Below are 21,462 nucleotides of genomic sequence, written 5' to 3' on the forward strand. Positions count from 1 at the left end.
TTTGTCTAATACCACTAATCTGTTCTTGATACACATAATTGCATAATAAAGTAGTAAAAAGTAAACTAAGAATATGCCAGTCACTAATTATTCCATAAGTCTTGCAGATAGCATACAAAGTAATATAAAATCCTTGAAAAAGGTTTGTATGGATTTACTTACAGTGCAATAACTTACTGACTCACAGTTCAAAATTGTACCTAATTATCAGAGCAAATTCTCTATTGCTTTGTGCCATTTTCAAAAACATTACGAAGAAACAGACTTGCATTACTCTGGCCTTCAGCTTATATAGTAAAGAGCGGTTGCACACATTTATATCAATATAATAAACTACTGATATTCCCAATCCTGAAAATATTACAGACATGAGAAGATTGCTTTAACCAGAAAAAGTGTGAACAAAGCTCCATCTTTATAACTCTCCCAACTGATAAACCACAATGCACACTGATAAGCTACAAATACCTGCTTACAGTCCAGTTCCTTTTGCAATGAGAGAAAAAGACATCTGGTTATTGCCTAATAAACTGCCCATTCAGTAAATACAATAAACTATTTTACTCATTTGACAAAAATCTATGTTTTCTTCGTGTACTGCAAGAAACTGTGGGAAGAGATGAAGGCAACTCCCAATCACCACTGTCAAAGCTGGTGAAACAAGTCAGTCACCATCCTTCAGGGTATGTGACATGTAAGGGCATGGAAAAGAAAACAATAGGAAAGCCCTTAGCAGAAAAAAAAGAAAAAAAAGGCACCCACATTTTGAGCAAAAGAAAATGAAAGTGACTTAGCATCTACATTAAGAAAACTAAAGTGCACCCAGCACAAATGAAAGGGATATTGGAGCTACTCAAAATTTCTAGCTGGTGGCAGTTGAACACTGTACCAGCTGTCATACTCTGAAGTTCTTTGGCCTTTCTTTTTTCCCTGCAAAATTCCCTCTGGTTCTAAATCCTGTAAGTAACAGGGAAAATAGAACAGATGATGGGAAATGGCTGATGGGACATCAGAACACAAGAACAGCTGGAAGCACATTTCTAGGAGGCCAAAAGGCCCAGTTTGAAAGTACAGCCCTGAAAGAAAAATCTCTGAGACACTTTTCATAGCTACAGAAATTTCCATCTGTATCACTTATTCATAAACCTCTTAAAATGCAACCTCCAGCCAGATAATCAAAAACTCGTCTTAAAATATGACTTTATCCTTAACCTTATACCATTGCTCCTCTTAGTGAAGGGCAGATTTCTTTATGGAGGGAGGCAAGGAGAGGAAGGAATGTCATGGCCGGGGGAAGGGGGGGTGTGCAAATAACTGCAGCAGATACACTGGAAATGCCACTTCCTTCACCACTTTTGCAAATTCTCTTCGCGTAACACACTGTTAGCTTCTCTATCCATGCCTCTTTCTCAACAATACACATACACACACACACACACACACACGTGTCATAACTGAGGAGCACCATCACCTTTTCTAGCATCACACGCTATGTTCTCATCCCTCCTAACCACCCCCCCCACACACACACACCACGGTGCAGAAATTGCAGCCACGGCATCTTCCTCGTATCTCGCCTAAGTGCTTCTACCACCAGCATCAAAAGAGCTGACTGGAAGACAGCTGGGAACACACTTACGTAGACACACGCGCGCTCTTGACACAAGGATGCACACACACGGGTGCACACCCGGCATGTGGGGCAGGGAAGGGCACCCAAGAGACGCACCTGGAGGCCGGGTGTCCAGCGCTGCCGCCCCCCTGGTCCCTGTCGCTGAGCGCCGAGGTGTAGATCCTCCGATAGCGGTCGGCCAGGGCCCGGCCAGACAGCAGCAGCTGGTAGTGACCCCGCGAGTCCGCGGCGGGCAGCCCCAGCCCCAGCCCCAGTCCCAGCCCCACGGCGGCCACGGAGCCCTCGGGAGCCGGCATGTACAGTGCCCCCTGCGCTGGGGAGGAAGACACAGTGGTGGCGGGGAAGAAGGCGTCCCCGCCGGGCCCCGCGGAGACCGCGGCGGTGGAGGCAGTCGCTGCGCACATCATCCTCCTCCTCGCCACCGCCGCCGCCTCGTCCCCGCGGGCCGGGCGGGCAGACACGCGCGCGCGCTCACAGCCCTTTCCTACGACGAAGGCTCCGCAGCGGCCTCAGGGACACTACAAAGACAGCGACCTCCTCCTTCTCCTCCTTCTCCTCCTCCTCCCCCGCGCGCCGCCCTCGCCGCTACTGGGGCCGCTCATCTAACCCCGCCACCCGGGGAGTGTGAGGAGGAGGCGGTGCCGCCACCAACGGCGCCACCACCACTGCCTCAGCCGGGGCTGCCCGCAATGGGAAGCTACCGACAGGAAGGAGCATGCGCCACGCCTCGCGCATGCTCAGTAACCTGAGCTCGCTCCCTACCCCCCCCCCAACCCCCGTCTGCCACCACTCCCTCAGCCTCCGGGCTTTGGGTGTGGGGTGGATAGTTGGTGCGGAATCTACAGAAAATCCACCTCTCCGGGTTTTACTAGCGGCATGAGGAAGAATAAGGAGGGTGTGCTGGGTGGCTGTCACCTACAAGCATTTGTCTTCAGGTAATGGGGTTCCCTCCAGATGGGAGATGGAAAACCTGAAGGAAAGAGAGAATGTACCCTTGGCCAGGGGACAAGTGCCAAGCCCTCTTGCTACCTTTCCACATGTGCGTGCTGACAACAAGGTTTACTGTGAATAGGAATGATTAGTTCAGAATTCACGGGTCCTTTTACCTGACACAGTTCATCCGAATTAGAAGCCCCTTTGGCAATTTTTAATTGTTTTGGAGTTTTTGTCATTGGGATTTAAGTCTCTTTAAAAATAGCTTTTAATTTAAAAAACACAGTGGAGACTACTCCCAAGCCCAAGTCATTCCAAAATTCTTGTTCTCAACATTTATATCAAAGCTAAATCTTAGTATAGTAATTTTTTAAAACAAATAAACTGCCACTATCTTTTCGTGGGCTTCTCATTCACCCTAAGGGTGCACTTTTATCTCTTGACAGTAGTCACAATGGTTTATCTTTTTTTTGCCCAGATTTACATTCTTCAAAATGATTCTTGAATATGACTGGAAACTATAATCATGGCTAAGATTGTATAACATGCAAATATCAGACCTACAGGTATTATCATTATTATCTATAAAATTCAACAGTGACTGAGTTCTCTTTTCCAAGATATTCTACCAACTCTAAGTAAGTTCTCTGAAAACAAATGCCAATTTCCCTGTTTCCTAAAGTTTTTTTTCCTTACTGACTCTCAATTTGAAGAATTTGCTTAATTTACAGTGCTGACAAAATTATTTTAAGTCCTGGCATCCCAGTACTGTTTCTTCTACTTATTAGTTCTTTTATCTGTGTGTTTCAGTGGCTCTTAAAAAATGAAAAAGTCTTGCTTGAGAGTACAAACAAACATTGGGGGAGAAAAGTGATTCTAATTTCGGAGGAGAAAGGGTGCTGAAAAGAATGAATTTTATCTGGAACTTTAACTGATAGGTGCATATCGTTTTGATTTTTAAAAAAGATAGCTAGAAATAGGATAATGAAAACAGAAGAACAAAGGATAGCCATGAGAAATTCAATGTTTTAGTACCTGTTAAATAAGTTTTGCGATTATCTTGTTGCCTCAATCATTTTCTAAATTCTCTCCAAACTTCTCCGTTTATTTTTGTCTGTTTGTTTGTTTTATTAGTTCCTAGCCTGGAACTTGACACATGGTAGATATGCTATGTGTAAATATGTATTTATTAGGCTATATTTCTACCCTAATATAAACCTTAAAGTTGAACGGGAAACCCCCAACCCCACTACCACTCTGAAGTGAGAGGGAGCCAACATACTGGCACAATGAGGCAGCTCAACTCTTCAGTATCAGAGTAAAGGTCACTGTGAGGGTGCATTACCCGTTGAAAGAGGCAGCTGGGTAACTAAAAGGTTCGGAAATGAAACTACCTTGGATTTGGGCCATGGCTCTGCTACTTAAATCTTGTATATCTTTGAGAAAGTTTCCTTCTTTGAATAATGATCAAAATAATACCTACTACATGAGATTGACAAGAAGACTTAAATCTTCTAGATGTCCACTTTGGCATGAGGCTTTTCATAAATGGTAATACACATTAAACAAAACATTAGACTTTTTTTTATAAGAGTGGGAATGATGTCTGAGTCTATTTACCTGTTGCACTCCCAGCTCCTTGCACAGAACTATCCCTAAGCCTGAGGAAAATAGATTCCGGATGCTTGAACACAGAGAAGCATTTCCAACGCAGCCTTAGGTGCTGTCTTGTGCAGTCATTGACCATTTAGAATTTCTGGTGGACACTGACCCGTGTGGCTGTACCAGTGTCAGCAACCTCTTAATTTCCCTTCAGTCCTAACAGTCACTCCCAGACAAGCCTTTCATGAGCCTCCTGGATACAGGCAAAACCCGGTAACTGGATGATTTCCTAAGAAACCTGATGTCACTGTGCAGCACCACTAGGCATGCGCAGAGTGTCACACATACTCATTTAGGTATCAGAGGGTGGCGTCTCTTGTGCGGTTGGCAGCGTTTCCTTCCACGGCAGTGGCAGCGGTCGCTTTACTCTAAATTGATAGCCAATGCAGCGGTCTTTTTCTCCTCTTTCCCCTCCTCCTCTTCCTGCCTCTGCACTGTGTGCTCCTGTGTGTGTGCAACTACTACAGCTACCGCCTTGGCAGCTGGGTACCTTGGAAGGCTCCTCTGTGATGGCGGGGAGTGGGGCGAATGCCAGGAAGCAAAGGGCATTTGGAGCGACCCTTAATTCCACTGTCAAGGGGACGTGAAGGGGAAGGTGGTCCCCAAGGCAAGGGTCATCTGAACAGTTTCTGCAGAGCACAGTTGTAGGTTCCTTGTAATATGCAGTGCTAGCGTCCCCTCCTGCTACTCTCTGGAGCACTACTACCAAGTGCCTTATGCAGCCTAAGGGTAGGGAGTGATGGGGCGCGGCGGGGGTGGGGTGGGGGGTGGGGTGTTTCTAAGGAGCTATGCAGAATGAAAAAATACGGAGGGCTTTGCGTGTATTTTGCCAGTCCCTTGAGCGTGGCTTTCGTACTTTGCACACTGCCATCTTAGCTTTATCTCTGGCCTGGCTAAGCGTGTGTGCTGTAGTGTGAAGGCTGGAGGGGTGGGGACATGGGGGGCCGCCCTGGGCGAGTTGGGTGTCAGTGGGCTAGATAGGAGTACATGACGCATTCGCCCTCAAAGAATAGCCTGCATGGAAGAAAGGCAAACCCTGCCTCTGCCCATTTTATTACGGGAATACTTACTTTTCAGTCTTTTTGTTGATAGGCTCATTTCTCAAAAGACTTGCCTATGATTGTGTAAAAAAAACCATGGCTTCATCTTTCATTCAGGATCCCAGGTTTTTATCGTTCTTTTCCACTTGACCTTACAAATCTGGACCACAATAGAACTTTTACCATGTTTGCATTTTTTCTACTGTATATCTTTAAAGGTTTTTTTTTTTTTTTTTTTTTTTTTTTTTTTTAGGAAGGCACCAGCCCTGGTATAGTAAATAACAGGGCAGGAGCCATAATGTGTATATAAGAGAACATACTGATGTTGTTAATAGTTCATTTAAAAGGGTAACACACTAATACAAGCATACAAACACAAGAAATATGTATATTATCAGGCACACCAAGACTGCTGAAAATGATCTGGTTTAAAGTCTCAGTTTGTTTCCTGGATTTATACAATAATCTACTGGAGCATTTAAAAACATAATTGGGAACTGAGAGCATTTTGAAACAAGGCTGGTAGCTGAGAATAATTTGGAGGAAAATGTTCTCAGGCTTGAAGAGTGAAAAAATGCTTCACTCCACAGTGACCTTGGCTTTTTAAGGGTCACGGGAGTCTGCATTCTTAACCAGTATGATATTGCAATTTAAAATAAAATATATTTCATGTATACTCCAAATGTAAGATAAAAATTCACCATGGCAATTGAAAATTTATTTATTTAATCTTTTTTTTTTTTTTTTAATTAAGAGAAAGGGTCTTACTGTGTTGCCCAGGTTGGCTCCAAACTCCCGGGCTGAAGTGATCATCCTACTTCAGCCTCCACCAGGCTCAGCTTGAAATTCTTTTGAGTATAAATTATACATGTCATCCCTCACCTATCTTGATCCATAGGTAGGAAGAGTTAACGCTTTTTTCATTTCATTTTTACTAGTTTTGAAAGATGTAAATTATATGTCAAAAATTTCCTACAAATAAAAATTTTTAGGTTAACCCCCAAAAAGTTATTTTGAAATATTATTTGTGAGTGTATGCCTTAAAGTATGTGAATCTCATGATCTATATAAATGCAAATCATAACATAATTTGAAAATCTCATTTATGATGCATTTAGACCACACCATGCTTTCACAACTGAGAAAGTCATGTAAAGTATCACTCTTCTAATGAGGGAAGTCAAAGAACAACAGAATTTTATCTTTGAAAACTTTATAGTTTACAAATGATTATTAGGCTGGTGTTTATTACTAAGGATACTTTAAATTATATATCTTCATACACTAAAAGGCCACTGGAATTCTTACACAGAACAACTGCTTTGTCATATTAAATTTCCTTAAAATATAATTAATGAGGTTGTTGGCAAATCTTCATTTAGATATATACTTATATATAAGTATACTTACATTTAAATGACTAAACTGATTATAGTAGGCATACTGTTTTGTTTGTTTGGGTTTTTATAAGACTTCAGCCTTTCTTAGACTTGTCTTCTCATCAGGAAAAAGGATAATAGCAGTACTTCAGAAAATTCTTTGAGGATTACGTTAAGTAATATGTATGAAATACTTGCTTGGCACACTCCCTGGAAGGCAATACAGTAAACATTATTATTAATTTTACGTGAATATATTAATGGTCCCTTAATTGCGATGTGTCTCAATCCTGTGCTAGAGGAAGTAACAAAACATGTATACAGTTTGAGTTGCATAGACTTGGGTTTGGAAAGTTTATTGTTGTTCGTGTGTGTGTGTGTTTGTGTGTGTGTGTGTGTGTGTATTTTGTTTTTTGACAGAGTCTTATCCACAAATACAGATTTGCAATATCTTGACAAAAACAAATTCTGAAGACAATACTTATTTCCCTAAAGTACCTGCTCTTGAATAATGATAATTCACAAAACATATTGCTTCCTTTTATAAATTCAGTGACTTTTTGGAATTTTAACTGATGATTATGTTTTGTAATACTAGTCAAAACAAACTATAGCTTCTTTTCACACTACTGGTGGCTATGCTGTATGTGTAGGTTCAGAACTTATAAATCATTCATAGCTCACATTCTCCATTAATTGGTCTGTAATTAACATCAAAATCTTAGCCCTGTTCAGTTTGACTTTCTATTTTGATAAATATTTTTACTGTTGTATTTTGAAAGTTAGAAGAAATCAACTTCCTAATTCTTCATATATACTTGTCTTAAAAAATATTTTGCCTCTTTTTTGACACCATGTTAGGTTTGCCTTCATACTAGGCCAGAGCTACTGAAAGATTTTTAGAAGATATTTTATGGAAAGTAGTTAATATTCTACCTAAATTAATTTGTGGTGACAGTATTTTCTTAGTTTAGACTAAATAATCTTGTTTATGTGATATAAAATGTTGAATTAATTAGAAATTAATTCCGAAATTAGTAATTAATTTACTGCTTGCAAAGAAAATTTACTGCCTGCTTTTCCTACAGATTTCCTGAAGTCTGCCCTTGTGTGCTGGTGAGATGGTGTGACAATAACTTCTTGTTTGCCCTGGGTCCATTCCCCTGCTCTGCTCTGTACAGAAGAAAATGACCTCTGCAAATCTATTTTCCAGGCCTCCTTTGCCAGCTAGGTTCAAGTTAGATAAGCTTGTGAGTGAAATAAGTGATGGGAAAGTAGGTAAGGAAAAGAATTAACCTTTCTCTTCTCTCCCCTCCCTTTGCTTTGACAGCTGTGGAACCAGCATTTCTTTCTTGGTCTTTCCATCCCTAGACATGTAAGGGCTTCATCCTGACATTAATCCATGAGCTATGTCTGCCCCTTGTATAGCTTGTCAATTTCTTCAACACCTTTGCACTTAGTTCCCATATTCAGTTCTCTGTCTTAATTATCTGGCCTTCACGTGGACCAGATTTTCTGAGTGGACCTTAAATGATACGGATGGTCCTTCCTTGAAATAATAAACCAGATTCGGCTTCTTGGCCAAATGATGGCATTTTGCATCTTTCATCTGGTCTTAGGGACCAGCCAAACAGGAACCTACCTTGAAAATAGTATTAGTTGACTTGTCCACACCCATTCTATTTTAAATCTCCCTTTTCCTTGCCTACTTCCATTCTAGAAACTGGAAAAGTAAAATAGTCTCTCTATGAGCCTCCCTTGCATCTAGGATTGGCTTTATGATATAATTTAGGCCAGGAAGAAGAGAGAAAACCTGTTTCTACTAATTTTCTCTTTCTCACTTCCTTTCCATCTCAAAGATGGACAGGACAGCTGCTGTTTGAAACCATGAGTCAAGGGCCAAGAGCATTACTGATATTGACTCTTACATTCATACAGCCATTGAACAATATTTCAAACTTATTTTTATGAAGAACAAAACAAACACCCGATTGTCTTAGCTCTGTAAATGAAGTATCCTGTTACTTGTAGCTAAAATGTTCTTACCAAATACACCAACTCTAGCATCTTGTCAGAGTGCATGCCCCATCTACCATGTATCAGTAATCTGGAAAAAAAAATTTATGGAAAGTAAGTAAAAGAATAAACATCCATTTATTTCCCTGGGTCCTAAATTTTCTTCCTTTAATCAAGTTAAAAAAGCAGGAAGTTCACTAAATTGTGTTTAATATTATGCTTTTGGATTTTATTAAGGATTATAAATACAGTGGTGTACCTCCCAGCTATTCCTTCCAGGTCTGAGGTACTTGGTCCCCCATCTGCTGGAAATGTTAACTGCTGTCTGCTCAAGGATAAGCCCCTTTCATAGCTGGCTCTTGGGCTTTAGGGAGCTGTCTCACTCAAGGGTACAACCCTTTCTAGGAGAACCTGAATCAAATAACTCATCAATGTGATAAACAAAGACCTGGCATTCTGACTTTGATTCAGAATGATTCTAAAGAACCATTCTGCTTCTAGTACTGGGTGTAGCTAAGGCTGAGGCCTTTGTTGCAATCTGTAGTACTTTTCTATCAATTTCACACCCCCCCCACGCTATTTTACTCAATCATTCCTGGGTTGTGGGTAGTATTGTTGAAAGCATTCCACAATAAATTTTCTGCATGCACATTTCCATCTCTGGGTCTGTTTCCTGGGGAACTCAAATTAGGTCAGTTGATTTGGAGAATACTCTGAAGAAACAGATTCTAAAATGTGATTTTTTTTTTTTAGAGCTTAATTATCCACTCATTATCATTCTGGTAATGAGAACCTCATCTGTAATGACCAGTTTCTAAGGCAATCCCTATCATTTTCATTTGCAAATGGCCATGACCTGTATAAGCTCCCCCTTGTATATGGGTTTGCCCTGCAAATCCCTCTCAACAACAGAATATGGCAAAAGTGTCAGGATGCACATGATTCCACTTACATGATTAATTTACATGCTATTATAAATCTTATCATGCTGGGACCCTCTCTCCCTTGGTGGATTTGAGGAAGTAAGCTGCCATGTTGTTTATCACCCTATGAAAGGTCCAAGTGACAAAGAACTAATGGTGGCCTCTGGCTAACAGCAACAAGGAACCAAGTTCCTCTGTCTAGCAGCCTCCAAGGAACTGAATCCAAAAAGTATATGAGTTGAGTCTCTGATGAGACTGCAGCACCAGCTGGCATCTTGATTACAGCCTTGCAGAAAGGACACAGCTAAACTATACCCAGACTTCTGATGTGCAGAACCTGTGAGATAATAAATGTGTATCCCTTTTAGCCTCTCAGATTGGGATACTATTTAGTGTAACAATATTAAACTAGTAGACTATCGGTGATAATAGGCAGAGCTTTGATATCCCTGCCATGTAGTAGATGTAGCTGTGCAATAGCTTAAACTTTCACCTGGAGGTGAATGAGGATGTGTTTCCTACAGATGAAAATGCACTTGCAGGAGCAGCATAGCTCAAGCTTTTGAGCAATTCAAAGAAAGCATTCATTATAAAGACAGCGAAACTGTATCACTCTTGCTGGTGAAAATGAAGTGTTGAAAGTTAGGGTTCCAGTGGTTCAAGCCCTGTCAGATATCTTCTACAAAGTTAAGCGTAAATTATCACATCTCACATTTCCTACAAAAAAAGAAGTATGCGCAACACTTGCTGAACTTCTTTGGGTTCTGAAGGCATATTAGTTGCAAATGGTACTGTGACATATTTCCCAAATGGCAGAGATGGCCATCATCTTTAAGTGGTACCCAGAACAGAGAAGGGCTTCTCCAGGATATGGGGCAGGCAGTTCTGTTTCTTGGACCATACAACATGTCAGAGCCTAGGAAATTAAATATATCAGTAGTGGCAAGGAAAAGATATTATGCAATGAATGGGAAGTTTCAATGGGGAAAATCACAAAGATCCCAAGTGATCTTTAGCAAAATGAAATAAAATCATATGCTATTTGAGAAAATGACTCAGCAAATGGCACAGCATTTGTATCTTGATAGAGATGGAACACCTCACAATGAGATATAAAGTGGCTAGAAGTGACCATCAGGAGCTGGATTTTACCACAAACTCATAAGGTCTAGTAGTCCCAGTATTAGCCTATGGTAAGGTAGAGGTGATATACCTAGAATTGGGCATGAGTGGAGCCAGAGCAAACATAAATATTGTGAGTTTGTGACATTCTCATGTCATCCACCACTATTGCACTGGTGCTTATCAGTGAAGATCAAACATATATCTGCTCAGGGTGAGCCCTTATTATTGACTGGCAAAGGAGGGAAAATGCTGTGCTTGGTTCATGGATAAGTTGATTTGCAAAGTGGATACAAGCTGAAACTGAACAGTGACTGCTCTATGATCCTAGTAGGTAGTGATGAGCCAAATCCTCCCAGTGATTCAAATCATGAAGTACATAGGGTCATCCATTTTCTAGATAAAGAGATGTGGCCTGAAGGAAGAGTACATTTGATTTGTGGGTAATAGCACATGAGTTGGCTGTTTGGTCAGGGGCCTAAAAGTATAATTATAGAAAGATTGGTGAAGATGTCTGTGAAAGAAATGTGGATGGGCAGGCATGAAGTATAAATATCTTTAAATCACACACTGATGCCCATCAGAGAAGAGACCATAAACAACCACATAGGATCATTCCACCATTTGATATCAGCTGGTCTCTGTTTTTGTCCACTCAGTAGTGGCACAACAGGAATATGGATGGAGGAGACATGGTGTAGAGGTGAAGGCTACACTTGGGAGCAGACAGAGGTTATACATAGAGCTTACAGCAAGGGCTATCACTGGTATAGTTACTGCAACTGCAAAATGTACAACTTGCCAGCAATGGATAACAACACTAAGTCCTTAAGATAGCATGATTTCTAGGACCGGAGATTTAGCTCAGTGGTGCCACCGCCTGCCTTGCAAGCATAAAAAAAAGATAGCGTGATTTCTGAAGAAGACCAACAGGCCGCTTGCTGGATATACATTACATTGCACCCTGGAAGGGTCAGTGATTCAACTTGGCCAAGATAGACACATTCTGGTATGGGCTTGCCCTCCCTGCCCACAGAGAATTCATTGGTTAGCACCACTATCCGAAGACTCACACAGATACAAGATTGTGAAAAGCATTTTCTCAGACCACAAGAAGACCACTTTATAGTAAATGGTGTGTGACAGTGAACACATGTTTGCGGTAAGCTGAATCATGGCCTTGCCCAAAGATGTCCATGTTGTTATTCTCTGAACTGGTGAATATGTTACCTTACTTGGAAAAAAGGAGCTTTGCAGATGTGGTGAAGTTAAGAGGCTTCAAATGCAGAAAATAACCTGTATTACCCAGGGGACTCAACATGATGACAAACATTTTTAAAACAGGAAGGTAGCCTCAGCTAAACTTCCTCGGGTGTCTTCCTGAAAGAGTTAAAGACATCATATATACAGTGATACATATACACTCATGTTTATAGTAGCACAAATCATAATATCGAAATCTTGGAAGTAGCCTATAGGTCCATCAACAGATGAAAGGATAAAGAAAATGTGGTATATATACACAACAGGCTACTACTAAGTCATAAAGAAGGATACATTTGACAAAAGAATGTACTTTAGACCTTAAGCCTAAATAAAACCAGCCCTAGAAGGTTAAATACCACATGGGTTCTCTTATATAAAAAACCCAAAATGCAAATAATTTAAAGAGAAAAATAAAAGATAGATGATAGAAAACAGGGAGGTAGACTTTGTGGAGATGGGAAGTGGATATGGGAATGGGGAAGACAGGAGGAGGAAAGGGGAAGTTAAATGATTAACATGTGGTTTACATATGTAACATTTCAGCAAGATGAATGTAATTATTATATATAGCAAACATACTAATTTTTAAAAAACAGTGAGGCAGGAGCGCGAGAAGAAGAAAAGGCTACCCGGCTACAGAAACAGAGATAAAGAAGAATATATGAAGACAGAAGCAGACACAAGTGAGAAAAAAAGATTTAAAGATGCTATGCTGCTAGCTGTAAAGATGGAAAAAGATCAAAAGCCAGCAATCACAAGCTGGAAATGAGAAAATAAAATGAACAAACAAAATCCTCTAGAAGAAATGTGATTTCCCTATAACACTTTGATTTTAGGACTTCTGATCACCAAAAATATAAGATAGTAAATATTTTGTTTTAACCTAGCAAATTTGTTACAAGAGCAATAGGAAACTAATAAAATGACCTATGAGTCTACTTATTCTGTTACATAAAACACCACCCCAACCCACTGTTGGTACAACGATGCAGTGATCTTTTGAAAGGGAAGGTGAGGCACAGCTACACATAGTGCACTTTAGCAGCTATAATCTGATGCTGTGTTGCTAATAGAATAGGAACCCAGAATATTTTTAGTGGTCCTACTCCCAACACCCCATAGAAAATTTGTGTTTGCTACTTGGGAACCTGGCTCCCAAAGGCATAATACTTCCACAAGAAAACTTTTAAGAACCTCACTGGAATTTAAACTTTCTTTGCTTTCTAGCACTTCAGGATCCTCAGTTCGACAGATCAACAAAGAAAGGAGTCCCTGTCTTGGCAAAAGTAACTGACCTATCTTTAGGATTGTAAACAGGGCTGCTGCTACAACATGAGAACAGAGAAAAATATGCATAACACATGATCCATGGCTATGTCTTTTGGTACTTCTTATCACTCAGTTGTGATACTGTATGAACAAACATTGTCCTCCCAGTCCGAGGAGGGCAAAGTGACAAAGAACCCAGATCTCTCAGGGCTGAGAGTGTAGGTGATCCTGCTAGATTGGTCATCCAGACTAGCACAGGTTTAGTGAAGGCAATCTAGTACAGATATGGAGGAGAGTTTGCACTGTAGCATCAAAACTAGCCATAACAACAAAGGCTGTAGTTCATCGCACTTCCTCCTTCAGGTTTCAACAGGCAAAAAAAAAAAAAAAATCTATCCAGAATTCTGAATAAGGGGTGAAGTCTCTAGAGGAGAAAATAAATATGAACAATGCTAAGGATAGACTGCAACAGATACTATAGTGTGGTGCCTCACTGCCCTTTCAGGATTTTGTTGCTTGTCTCCCAGCTGTGATACATGCTGATAGTTCACAGATGAACCTTTCTCTAAGAACTGTTCTCAGCTGAGGGTTATTGCCTGGCCCATGGCGATGTCACTTCCCTGAGGTATGGTCTGCTTCAAGGAAGTAACTTAACATTGCCATGGTACAAATATCTTGTCCCATTGCATTAATTTTGAAACAACTATAAGGACTATCCAATTCAAGGGCTCCCTGGAGATCTGGCTGGTGCCTCTTTTTTAACATTTTCATATTTTATTGGTATATTTTAAGTGTACAATATAATGATATTCATCATTGGAAATTTGCATTTTTACATAATCTCTCTTGGTTCTTATTTTTTCCCCCTGTCTCCTGCTCTCCAGTCAAGCCCTCCATCCTTCCCTATTTACAAAGACTTTGTTTCCATTTTTTCATTTTCTCATATTAATTCCATTCCCTTCTTTCTTTTCCCCCACCCCTCCCACTTCCCCTTCCCCTTTGCCCCTTTTCTTCCTATTTCACAATATCTATCATACTTTTTAGTCCTTATTTACACTTTCAGTTTCTCACTCTAGAGAGACTATTCGATATTTACACGTGTGTCCTATTTTTTTCACTTAAGAGTATGGCCTCAGTGTGCATCCATTTAGTTATAAATGTCTAATTTCTCAATTTTTATGGCTGAGTAGTACTCCATTTTATTTAAAAAACACATTTTCTTTATCCAGTCTCCAGTTAATGGGCATTTGGGCTGTTTCCAAGTTTTAGCCATTACAAACTGTGCTGCTATGAACATGGGTACACATATATCACTGTGGTATGATTCTTTTAATTCTTTTGGGAAGATACCCAGCAGGGGACTAGCTGGGTCAAATGGGACTTCCAGTCCTAGTTCTTTGAGGTATCTCCATACTGATTTCCACAGTGGTTGCACCAGTCTACATTCCCACCAGCAATGGAGCAGTGTTCCTCTTTCCCCACAGCACTGCCAGCAATTGCTATTGGTTGATTTCATGATAGCAGCCATTCTTTCTGGGGTGAGGTGGAATCTCAGTGTTGTTTTCATTTGCATCTCTCGAATTACCAGTGATGTTGAACATTTTTTCATGTATTTATTTGCTCTTTCTACTTCTTTGTCTGAGAAATGTCTGTTCATTTCAGGTGCACATTATCGGATTGGGGCTTTAAATTTGGGAAGTCTGATTTTTTTAAGTTCTTTATAGATTCTAGATAGTAGACCTTTCTCTGAAGAACAGCTGGTGAAAATTTTTTCCCACATCATGGGTTGTCTCTTCACACTTTTGGTGGTTTCTCTTGCTGTGCAGAACTGTTTTAGTACAAAGAGATCCCACTTGTTGATTGTTTATGCTAGTTTACAGGCAACTGAGATTTTGTTCATAAAATCTTTTCCTACACCAATGTCTTCAAGAGTTCTACCTAACCTCTGTTCCAGCTGGTTGAGCATTTCTGATTTAATATTTAGATCTTTAATCCATTTAGATTTTAGTGTAGTGCATGGTGAGAGATACAGGTCTAGTTTTAATCTTTGTCAAGTGGAAACCCAATTTTTCCAGCACCATTTATTAAAGAGGTTCTCTTTTCTCCAGTCAGGATGTTTGGCCCTTTGTGAAAGATGCATTTTCTAATCTGTTCCACTGGTCCTCAGTTCTGTTTCTTTGCCAGTACCATGCTGTTTTTATCATAGTAGCTTTGTAGTGTAGTTTCAAGTTGGGTGTTGTGATACCCCCGCCATGTCTCTGTTGCCTAGAATTGCTTTTGCTAATCTGGGTCTCTTCTTGTTCCAAATTCATACATATCTAGGAATCTGTGCATTTCTTCTGTTTTCCATCTTACTGGAGTAGAGGTTCTCAAAGTAGGTATTGATGATCCTCTGGATTTCTGCTGGATCTGTTGTAATTTCACCCTTTTCAATCCTAATTCCATGGATTTGGACCTTTTCTTTCCTTTGTCTGGTAAGGGTTGGTTAAAGGTTTGTCAATTTTATTGATTTTTTCGAAGAACCAACTCTTGACTTCATTGACTTTTTTTTTGTATTGTTCTCTTAGCCTCCATTCCATTGATTTCTGCTCTGATCTTTATAATTTCCTCCCTTGTATGATCTTTGGATTTTGGCCTGCTCTTCTCTTTCTAGAAGCTTGAGTTTAAGCATCAAGTTGTTTAATTGGGCTTGGTCTGTTTTCCTAATATGAGTATTCACTGCTATGAATTCCCCTTGTAAGACTGCTTTCATGGTGTCCCATAGATTCCGATATGTTGTATTGTCATTGTCATTTAATTGAAGCTACTGTCTGATTTCTTCTTTAATTTCCTCTGTTACCCATTGGTTATTCAGAAGTGTGATGTTCACTTTCCATGTATTTATGAAATTTTTGCAGCTTCTTTTGCTGTGCATCTCCAATTTCCTTGCACTATGGTCTGATAATATACAGGGGATAAATTCAATTCTTTTGCACTTACATGAACATGTTTTATAAGGGAGTATGTGGTCTATTTTGGAGAACAATCCATGTGCAGCTGAAAAGAATGTGTATTCTTATTTTGTGGGGTAGAACACTCTGTAAACATCTGTTCAATTCATTTGTTCCAGAGTTTGATTGTGTTCTAGTATTTAATTGCTTATTTTTTTGTCTATTTGATCTATCTATTTGTGACAGTGGGGTATTGAGGGCCTCCACTGCTATAGTATTAGTGCTTATATGATTTTTCATGTCCGATAGCATTTGTTTTATATAGGTGGGTGCACTGGTGTTTGGTGCATAGATATTTATGATTGTAATCTCTTCCTCTTGGATTATTCCCTTTACAAGGATATAGTATCCTTCTTCATCTCAATCAGTGTTGGATTGAAATCCACTTGATCTGCAAAGAGGATAGCTACTCCTGCTTTTTGGGGGGGTTCCTGTTGCATGGAGTATTGTTTTCCACCTTTAACTTTCAGTCTATGAGTTTCATTTTGAATTAGGTGTGTTTCTTGTATGCAGCCTATTGTTGGATCTTGCTTCTTGACCCATTCTGCAAGTCTATTTCTTTTGACTGGTGAATTGAGACCATTAACGGTTATAACTGATACATATTGACTTATCCTTGTCATGACTTTTTATTTTTGTTGAATTCTCCCCCTTTACATTTAATTTCTTGTCACGCCTAATGGATTCATTCTGCTGGACTTCCTGGCATTGTGATCCTCATTGTCTTTTCCTAGGATGTTGTCTAAAATTCTTTGGAGTGCTGATTTGATATTCATGAAGTTCCTCAGGTGCTCTTTGTCAGAGCACAAGATAAGCATAAGATACTTATGAAAGTATCTTATTTCTCCATCAATTTTGAAAGATAGTTTTGCAGGTACATCAATCTGGGTTGGAGGCTGTTTTCCTTTAGGGCTTGTAATATGTCATTCCAAGTTCTTCTTGCCTTGAGGGTTTGTGTTGAGAAGTCTGCTGTGATTCTGATGGGCTTTCCTTTGTAGGTGATTTGTTTCTTTTCTCTAACTGCTTGTAGAACTTTGTTCTTCTGTTGGCTTTCTGGAATCTTAACTATTATATGCCTATGTGTAGATTTTTTTTTATCAAGTCTGGTTGGAGTCCTATATGCCTCACTTATCTGTATGTCAATTTCTTTTCCCCTGCTTGGGAACTTTTCTACCATTACTCCTGTGAACAGTTTTTTATGTCATCTGCACTCTCTCCTATTTCTTCTTTGACTCTGATCAGTCTTATGTTATTCATCTTTGCATCATCTAGTAGCTGCTGGACTGATTTCTTATGGTCCCTTACTATTTTAAAGAAATTTTTCTTTTCTTGCTCACTAATTGCAATCTTATCTTCTATATCTGAAATTCTGTCCTCACTTTGGCTCATTCTGTTGTGTAGACTTTCAGTGGAGTTTTTAATCTCCTGGAAATCTGTTTGCATCTGTTTTATGGATTCCATTTATTTCCTATGTTGGGATTCCATCATGTTTCTCAGCTCCTCTCTAGATTTATTAATCATGTCTTGCACAATCTCTGCTGTTATCTGAGCAATTATTTCTGATTTCATTTTTTCCAGACCCTCTTTTGTTGCCAGTTCAGGGAGTTCAGGTGCTTGAGTATCAGTGTTCTGTCTCATTTCCCTTTGGGGTTGCTGTAGGTAGTCTGGATGTCTGGTTTTGAGGCTTTTTTACATGTCTTCTCATTTCGACAGAGTGGGGTGGCGGTTGCTGCTGGTGCCTGCACAGCTCACCCATCTGTGCTGGGAACAGTGTCACATTAGCCCAAAAACCTCTTCCTCTGCACTGGGAGTGGTGGCATGTCGACCTGGCAGCCACCTCCTCAGTGGTGCCTCTCTTTTCAAGTGATCCTCAGTTTATCTTGTCCTGCTAACTAGTCTTGTTCCCTCACTTCTTTACTAATTTGTTCCTAAGTGTACTCCCTAATAAACTGAATACATTTTTGTTTCACAACTGGTTTCCTGAAGAACTTCATGTAAGGAAAATTTATATCTGAGTAAAAGACATAAAATTTGTCACAGCCTTTTCTTAAAATATCAGTGACATTATTTGTGACATGACATATTTTAAATTTCCTTCCTGAAACTTATATTTTATAAATAAATAGAAAACTTTTACTTCTTTAAAACCTGTTTTTAAATATGATTTATATTTTCATTGTAAAAATTTTAATCCAGGTTAAATAGATTTTTATATTTTATTGTTATTTCTTTTTGTGCTGGAATATGACACAATTATTTATTACTATACCTATGGCCAAATATTTTCATAGGACTTAAATATTGTATGATTTTTATTTTGTATTAGCATTTTTTATTGAGACATATTTGTGCATCAACAGAAAACTGGAACTAACTTCTCTAGCTGTGATTTGCTGCCCCTTACTTAACTTCTTTTAATTCCTCTTCCTTGCTGCCCTTCCCAGTTTCTACTGATCACTATTCTACTGCTTTCTTCCATAGACTTTTTAGTTTGCACAAACACGTGAGAATATGTGGTACTTTTCTTTCAGTGATTAGCTTATTTTAATATAATGACCTCTATTTCCATCCATGTTGTACATAATATGATTTCATTCTTTCATGGCTAAATAATTACTCATTGTATACATATACCATGTTTTCTTTATCTTGTTATTCACTGTTCAACATCTAGATTAATTCAATATTTTAGTTGTTGTAAATAATAGTGCTGCAGTAAAGTTAGAATGCAAATATCACTTTGGTATAATGATTTCATCTTCTTTGGATATATACCCAGTAGTGGGACTTCTGCAGCATGTAGAAGTTCTATCTTTAATTGTTTAAGAAATATTCATACTATTTTCTTCATTGGCTGTATTAGCTTACATTCCTGCAAGTGGTGTATGAGAATTCATTTTTCTCCACATCCTCATCAGCACTGGTTATTTTTAAGTCATTAAAAATGATAGGGCCAGGGGCTTAGCTCAGTGGCACTGTGCCTGCCTCACAAGTGCAAGGTCCTGAGTTCAATCTCCAGTACCACACACCCACAAAAAAATGATAGCCATTCCAAATGGAGTGAAATGATATGTCATCGTGGTTTTGATTTTTCCTGATGATTAGTGATATTGAGCCCTTTTCATACACTTATTGGTGATTAGTGTATCTTCTTTTGAGAAATGCCTATTCAGACCATTAGACCATTTTTAATTAAGTTTTGTGGTTTTTGGTTCAGATTTTTAGTTCCTTATATATTTTGAATATTAATTTATTTTCAGATGAATAGTTTGCAGGTATTTTCTTCCATTCAGTAGCTTGCCTCTGATTATTTTCTTTGCTATGCAGGAGCCGCTTAGTTTGATATAATCCCATTCATTTAATTTTATTTTTCATCATTCATCCCTTTGGAGTCACATCTAAAAATGTATTGCTTTATATGGTGTTGTTATGGTTTAGGTCTAAAATGTCCCCCAAAAGTTTTATGTGTGCAGAGGTTGGGATTTTTGGAAGGTGAGTAGATCATAGGGATGCTGTATTCATCAGTAGGTTAATCCATAGCTGAATGTGCTGTTAGGGAATAGAGCCTGGTTGAAGGTAAGTCACTGGGAGTGTTACCAGGAAGGCTGTATGTTCTTGTCCCTGGCTGCTCTCTTCACTATCTGCTTTCTGGTTGCCATGGGGTAAGCAGCTTTCTTCCACTAGGCCCTTCTGCTATGCAATTTCCACTTTATTGCTAGCCAATCATGGACTGAACTCTTTAAAACCATGTGTCATAATAAACCTCTCCTCATTTAAGTTGCAGTATTTTGTTCTAATAAGAAGACAGTGACTAACACAGAAAATTTGTGACAAAAATGTGGTTGTTGCTGTGACTGCATATGACCATGTGGTTCAGAAGCTTTTGGAACTGGCTTGTGGAAGAGTTTGGAAAGGTTTGGAAATGCAAGCTAGATAAGTCCTAGAATCCTGTAAGCAGAGACTAATGGGCAATTGTGGACAGAGCTCAGAAGACCAGATGCTAATAGGAATGTGGACAGCAAAGGCCAGGGTCATGAGCTTTCAGATGGGAATAAGATTGGAAATAGGACTACAGCCATGCATGTTACATTCTGGAAAAGAGCTTGTCTGTATTTTACCTATGTCCTAATAATTATTGTGAGACTGAATTAAAAGATAGTGGACTAATTAATCTTGTAGAGGAAAGGCAGCCCAACGTTCAGGCTGTGGTATGATACTCCTGGTTGCTTTCAGCCAGATTTACAATGAGAATCAGGAGTAAAAATCAGAGCCAAAAGATATAAAAATTTTGCAGCTTGGCCAGAAAGGAAACTCCTGAAAAATGGAGGCCAAGAAGAGTATGCTTGCTGAAAGGGTTGGTGCCACTGAAAACAAGCCAAGTAATTTGCATCAGGAAAATAGGTAAGATACCTTGAAAGTCTCAAGTACTGACCACCACCCATCTCAGGCTCAGGGGTGTAAAAGGGTAAACTCCTTGGAAAGACTTTGCTTTGAGAAGAAAGTCCTGTGGTGTCTTTCTAATTAAGGGCCCCCCATGGAAGTTTTTCCTGGAGTTTGGCTATCTAGGTACTTGGAGGCTACTACAGCCACGATCCAAGAAGCTCCAGCTACTACTGAAATGGTGGTAGATCTTGGTGCCATCAATGTTGTGCTGGTTGTGCAAGCATGTAGAATGGAAGAGTTATGGAGTCATGGGGGCTTGCACTAGATTTCAGAGGAGAATCTGGGAGGCCAGGCAATGTACCCCTGAGACAGTTGTGCATGAAGCTGTGGGAATGAACCTGAAAGTACAGTGGCAATCCCAAGAAATTGAATATGCTAGGAACATGGAATGTCTGCTGAGGAAAGCTACAGGCCATGAGCAGAGCTAGCCCAAGAGAGAGGCCATGTGAGCTGCAATCAACAAAGCCAAGGAGCAGGGCTGCCCAAGCCCGTTAGAGCTCACTTCTCACCATACTTTGCTCTAGGAAATGTACGTTGAGCTACAGAATTTAATGTTTGCCCTGCTGTATTTTGGTCTTTGTTTTGTCTGATTCTTTTCTGGCTTCCTATTGTTCCTTTTTTTAAGTAGACTTAAAATGTGACTTTATTTATCATTAAATTCAGCAGAATCCAAATATAAACTTTATAGCTGTTAAAATCAAAAGTTGACACAATGATTTATCATTATGGAACTTGGTTTTGTTATGTACTATTACCTGAAAGTTTTAGTGTACTGGAAAGTATATT

General features: G+C 39.5%; 1 protein-coding gene and 1 long non-coding RNA gene across 24 annotated transcripts in view; one reads left to right on the forward strand and one right to left on the reverse strand.

Moving 5' to 3' along the window:
- Mycbp2 (MYC binding protein 2) overlaps positions 1–2,350 on the reverse strand; it is a 294,048-nt gene extending 291,698 nt beyond the window's left edge. For 12 of the 20 annotated variants that reach the window (XM_004845227.4, XM_087192946.1, XM_087192939.1 and 9 more), the window contains exon 1: positions 1,730–2,346. In XM_004845227.4, the coding sequence (XP_004845284.2) occupies positions 1,730–2,040 (311 nt within the window). In that variant the 5' untranslated portion in view covers positions 2,041–2,346. Of the gene's footprint in view, positions 1–1,729 lie in introns of all 20 variants that reach the window. The other 8 variants (XR_015443710.1, XM_087192937.1, XM_087192936.1 and 5 more) reach the window with 2 other exon arrangements.
- A 60-nt stretch (positions 2,351–2,410) lies between these two features.
- LOC101712708 (uncharacterized) overlaps positions 2,411–21,462 on the forward strand; it is a 159,325-nt gene continuing 140,273 nt past the window's right edge. For all 4 annotated transcript variants that reach the window (XR_015443711.1, XR_015443712.1, XR_002395089.2 and 1 more), the window contains exon 1: positions 2,411–2,568. This is a non-coding gene — a long non-coding RNA (uncharacterized LOC101712708). The remainder of the gene's footprint in view (positions 2,569–21,462) is intronic.

The sequence above is a fragment of the Heterocephalus glaber genome, unplaced genomic scaffold, assembly GCF_053883595.1.
Source record: "Heterocephalus glaber isolate CG9 unplaced genomic scaffold, H.glaber_assembly_v1.0 deba00001577, whole genome shotgun sequence".
Taxonomy (NCBI): Eukaryota; Metazoa; Chordata; class Mammalia; order Rodentia; family Bathyergidae; genus Heterocephalus; species Heterocephalus glaber.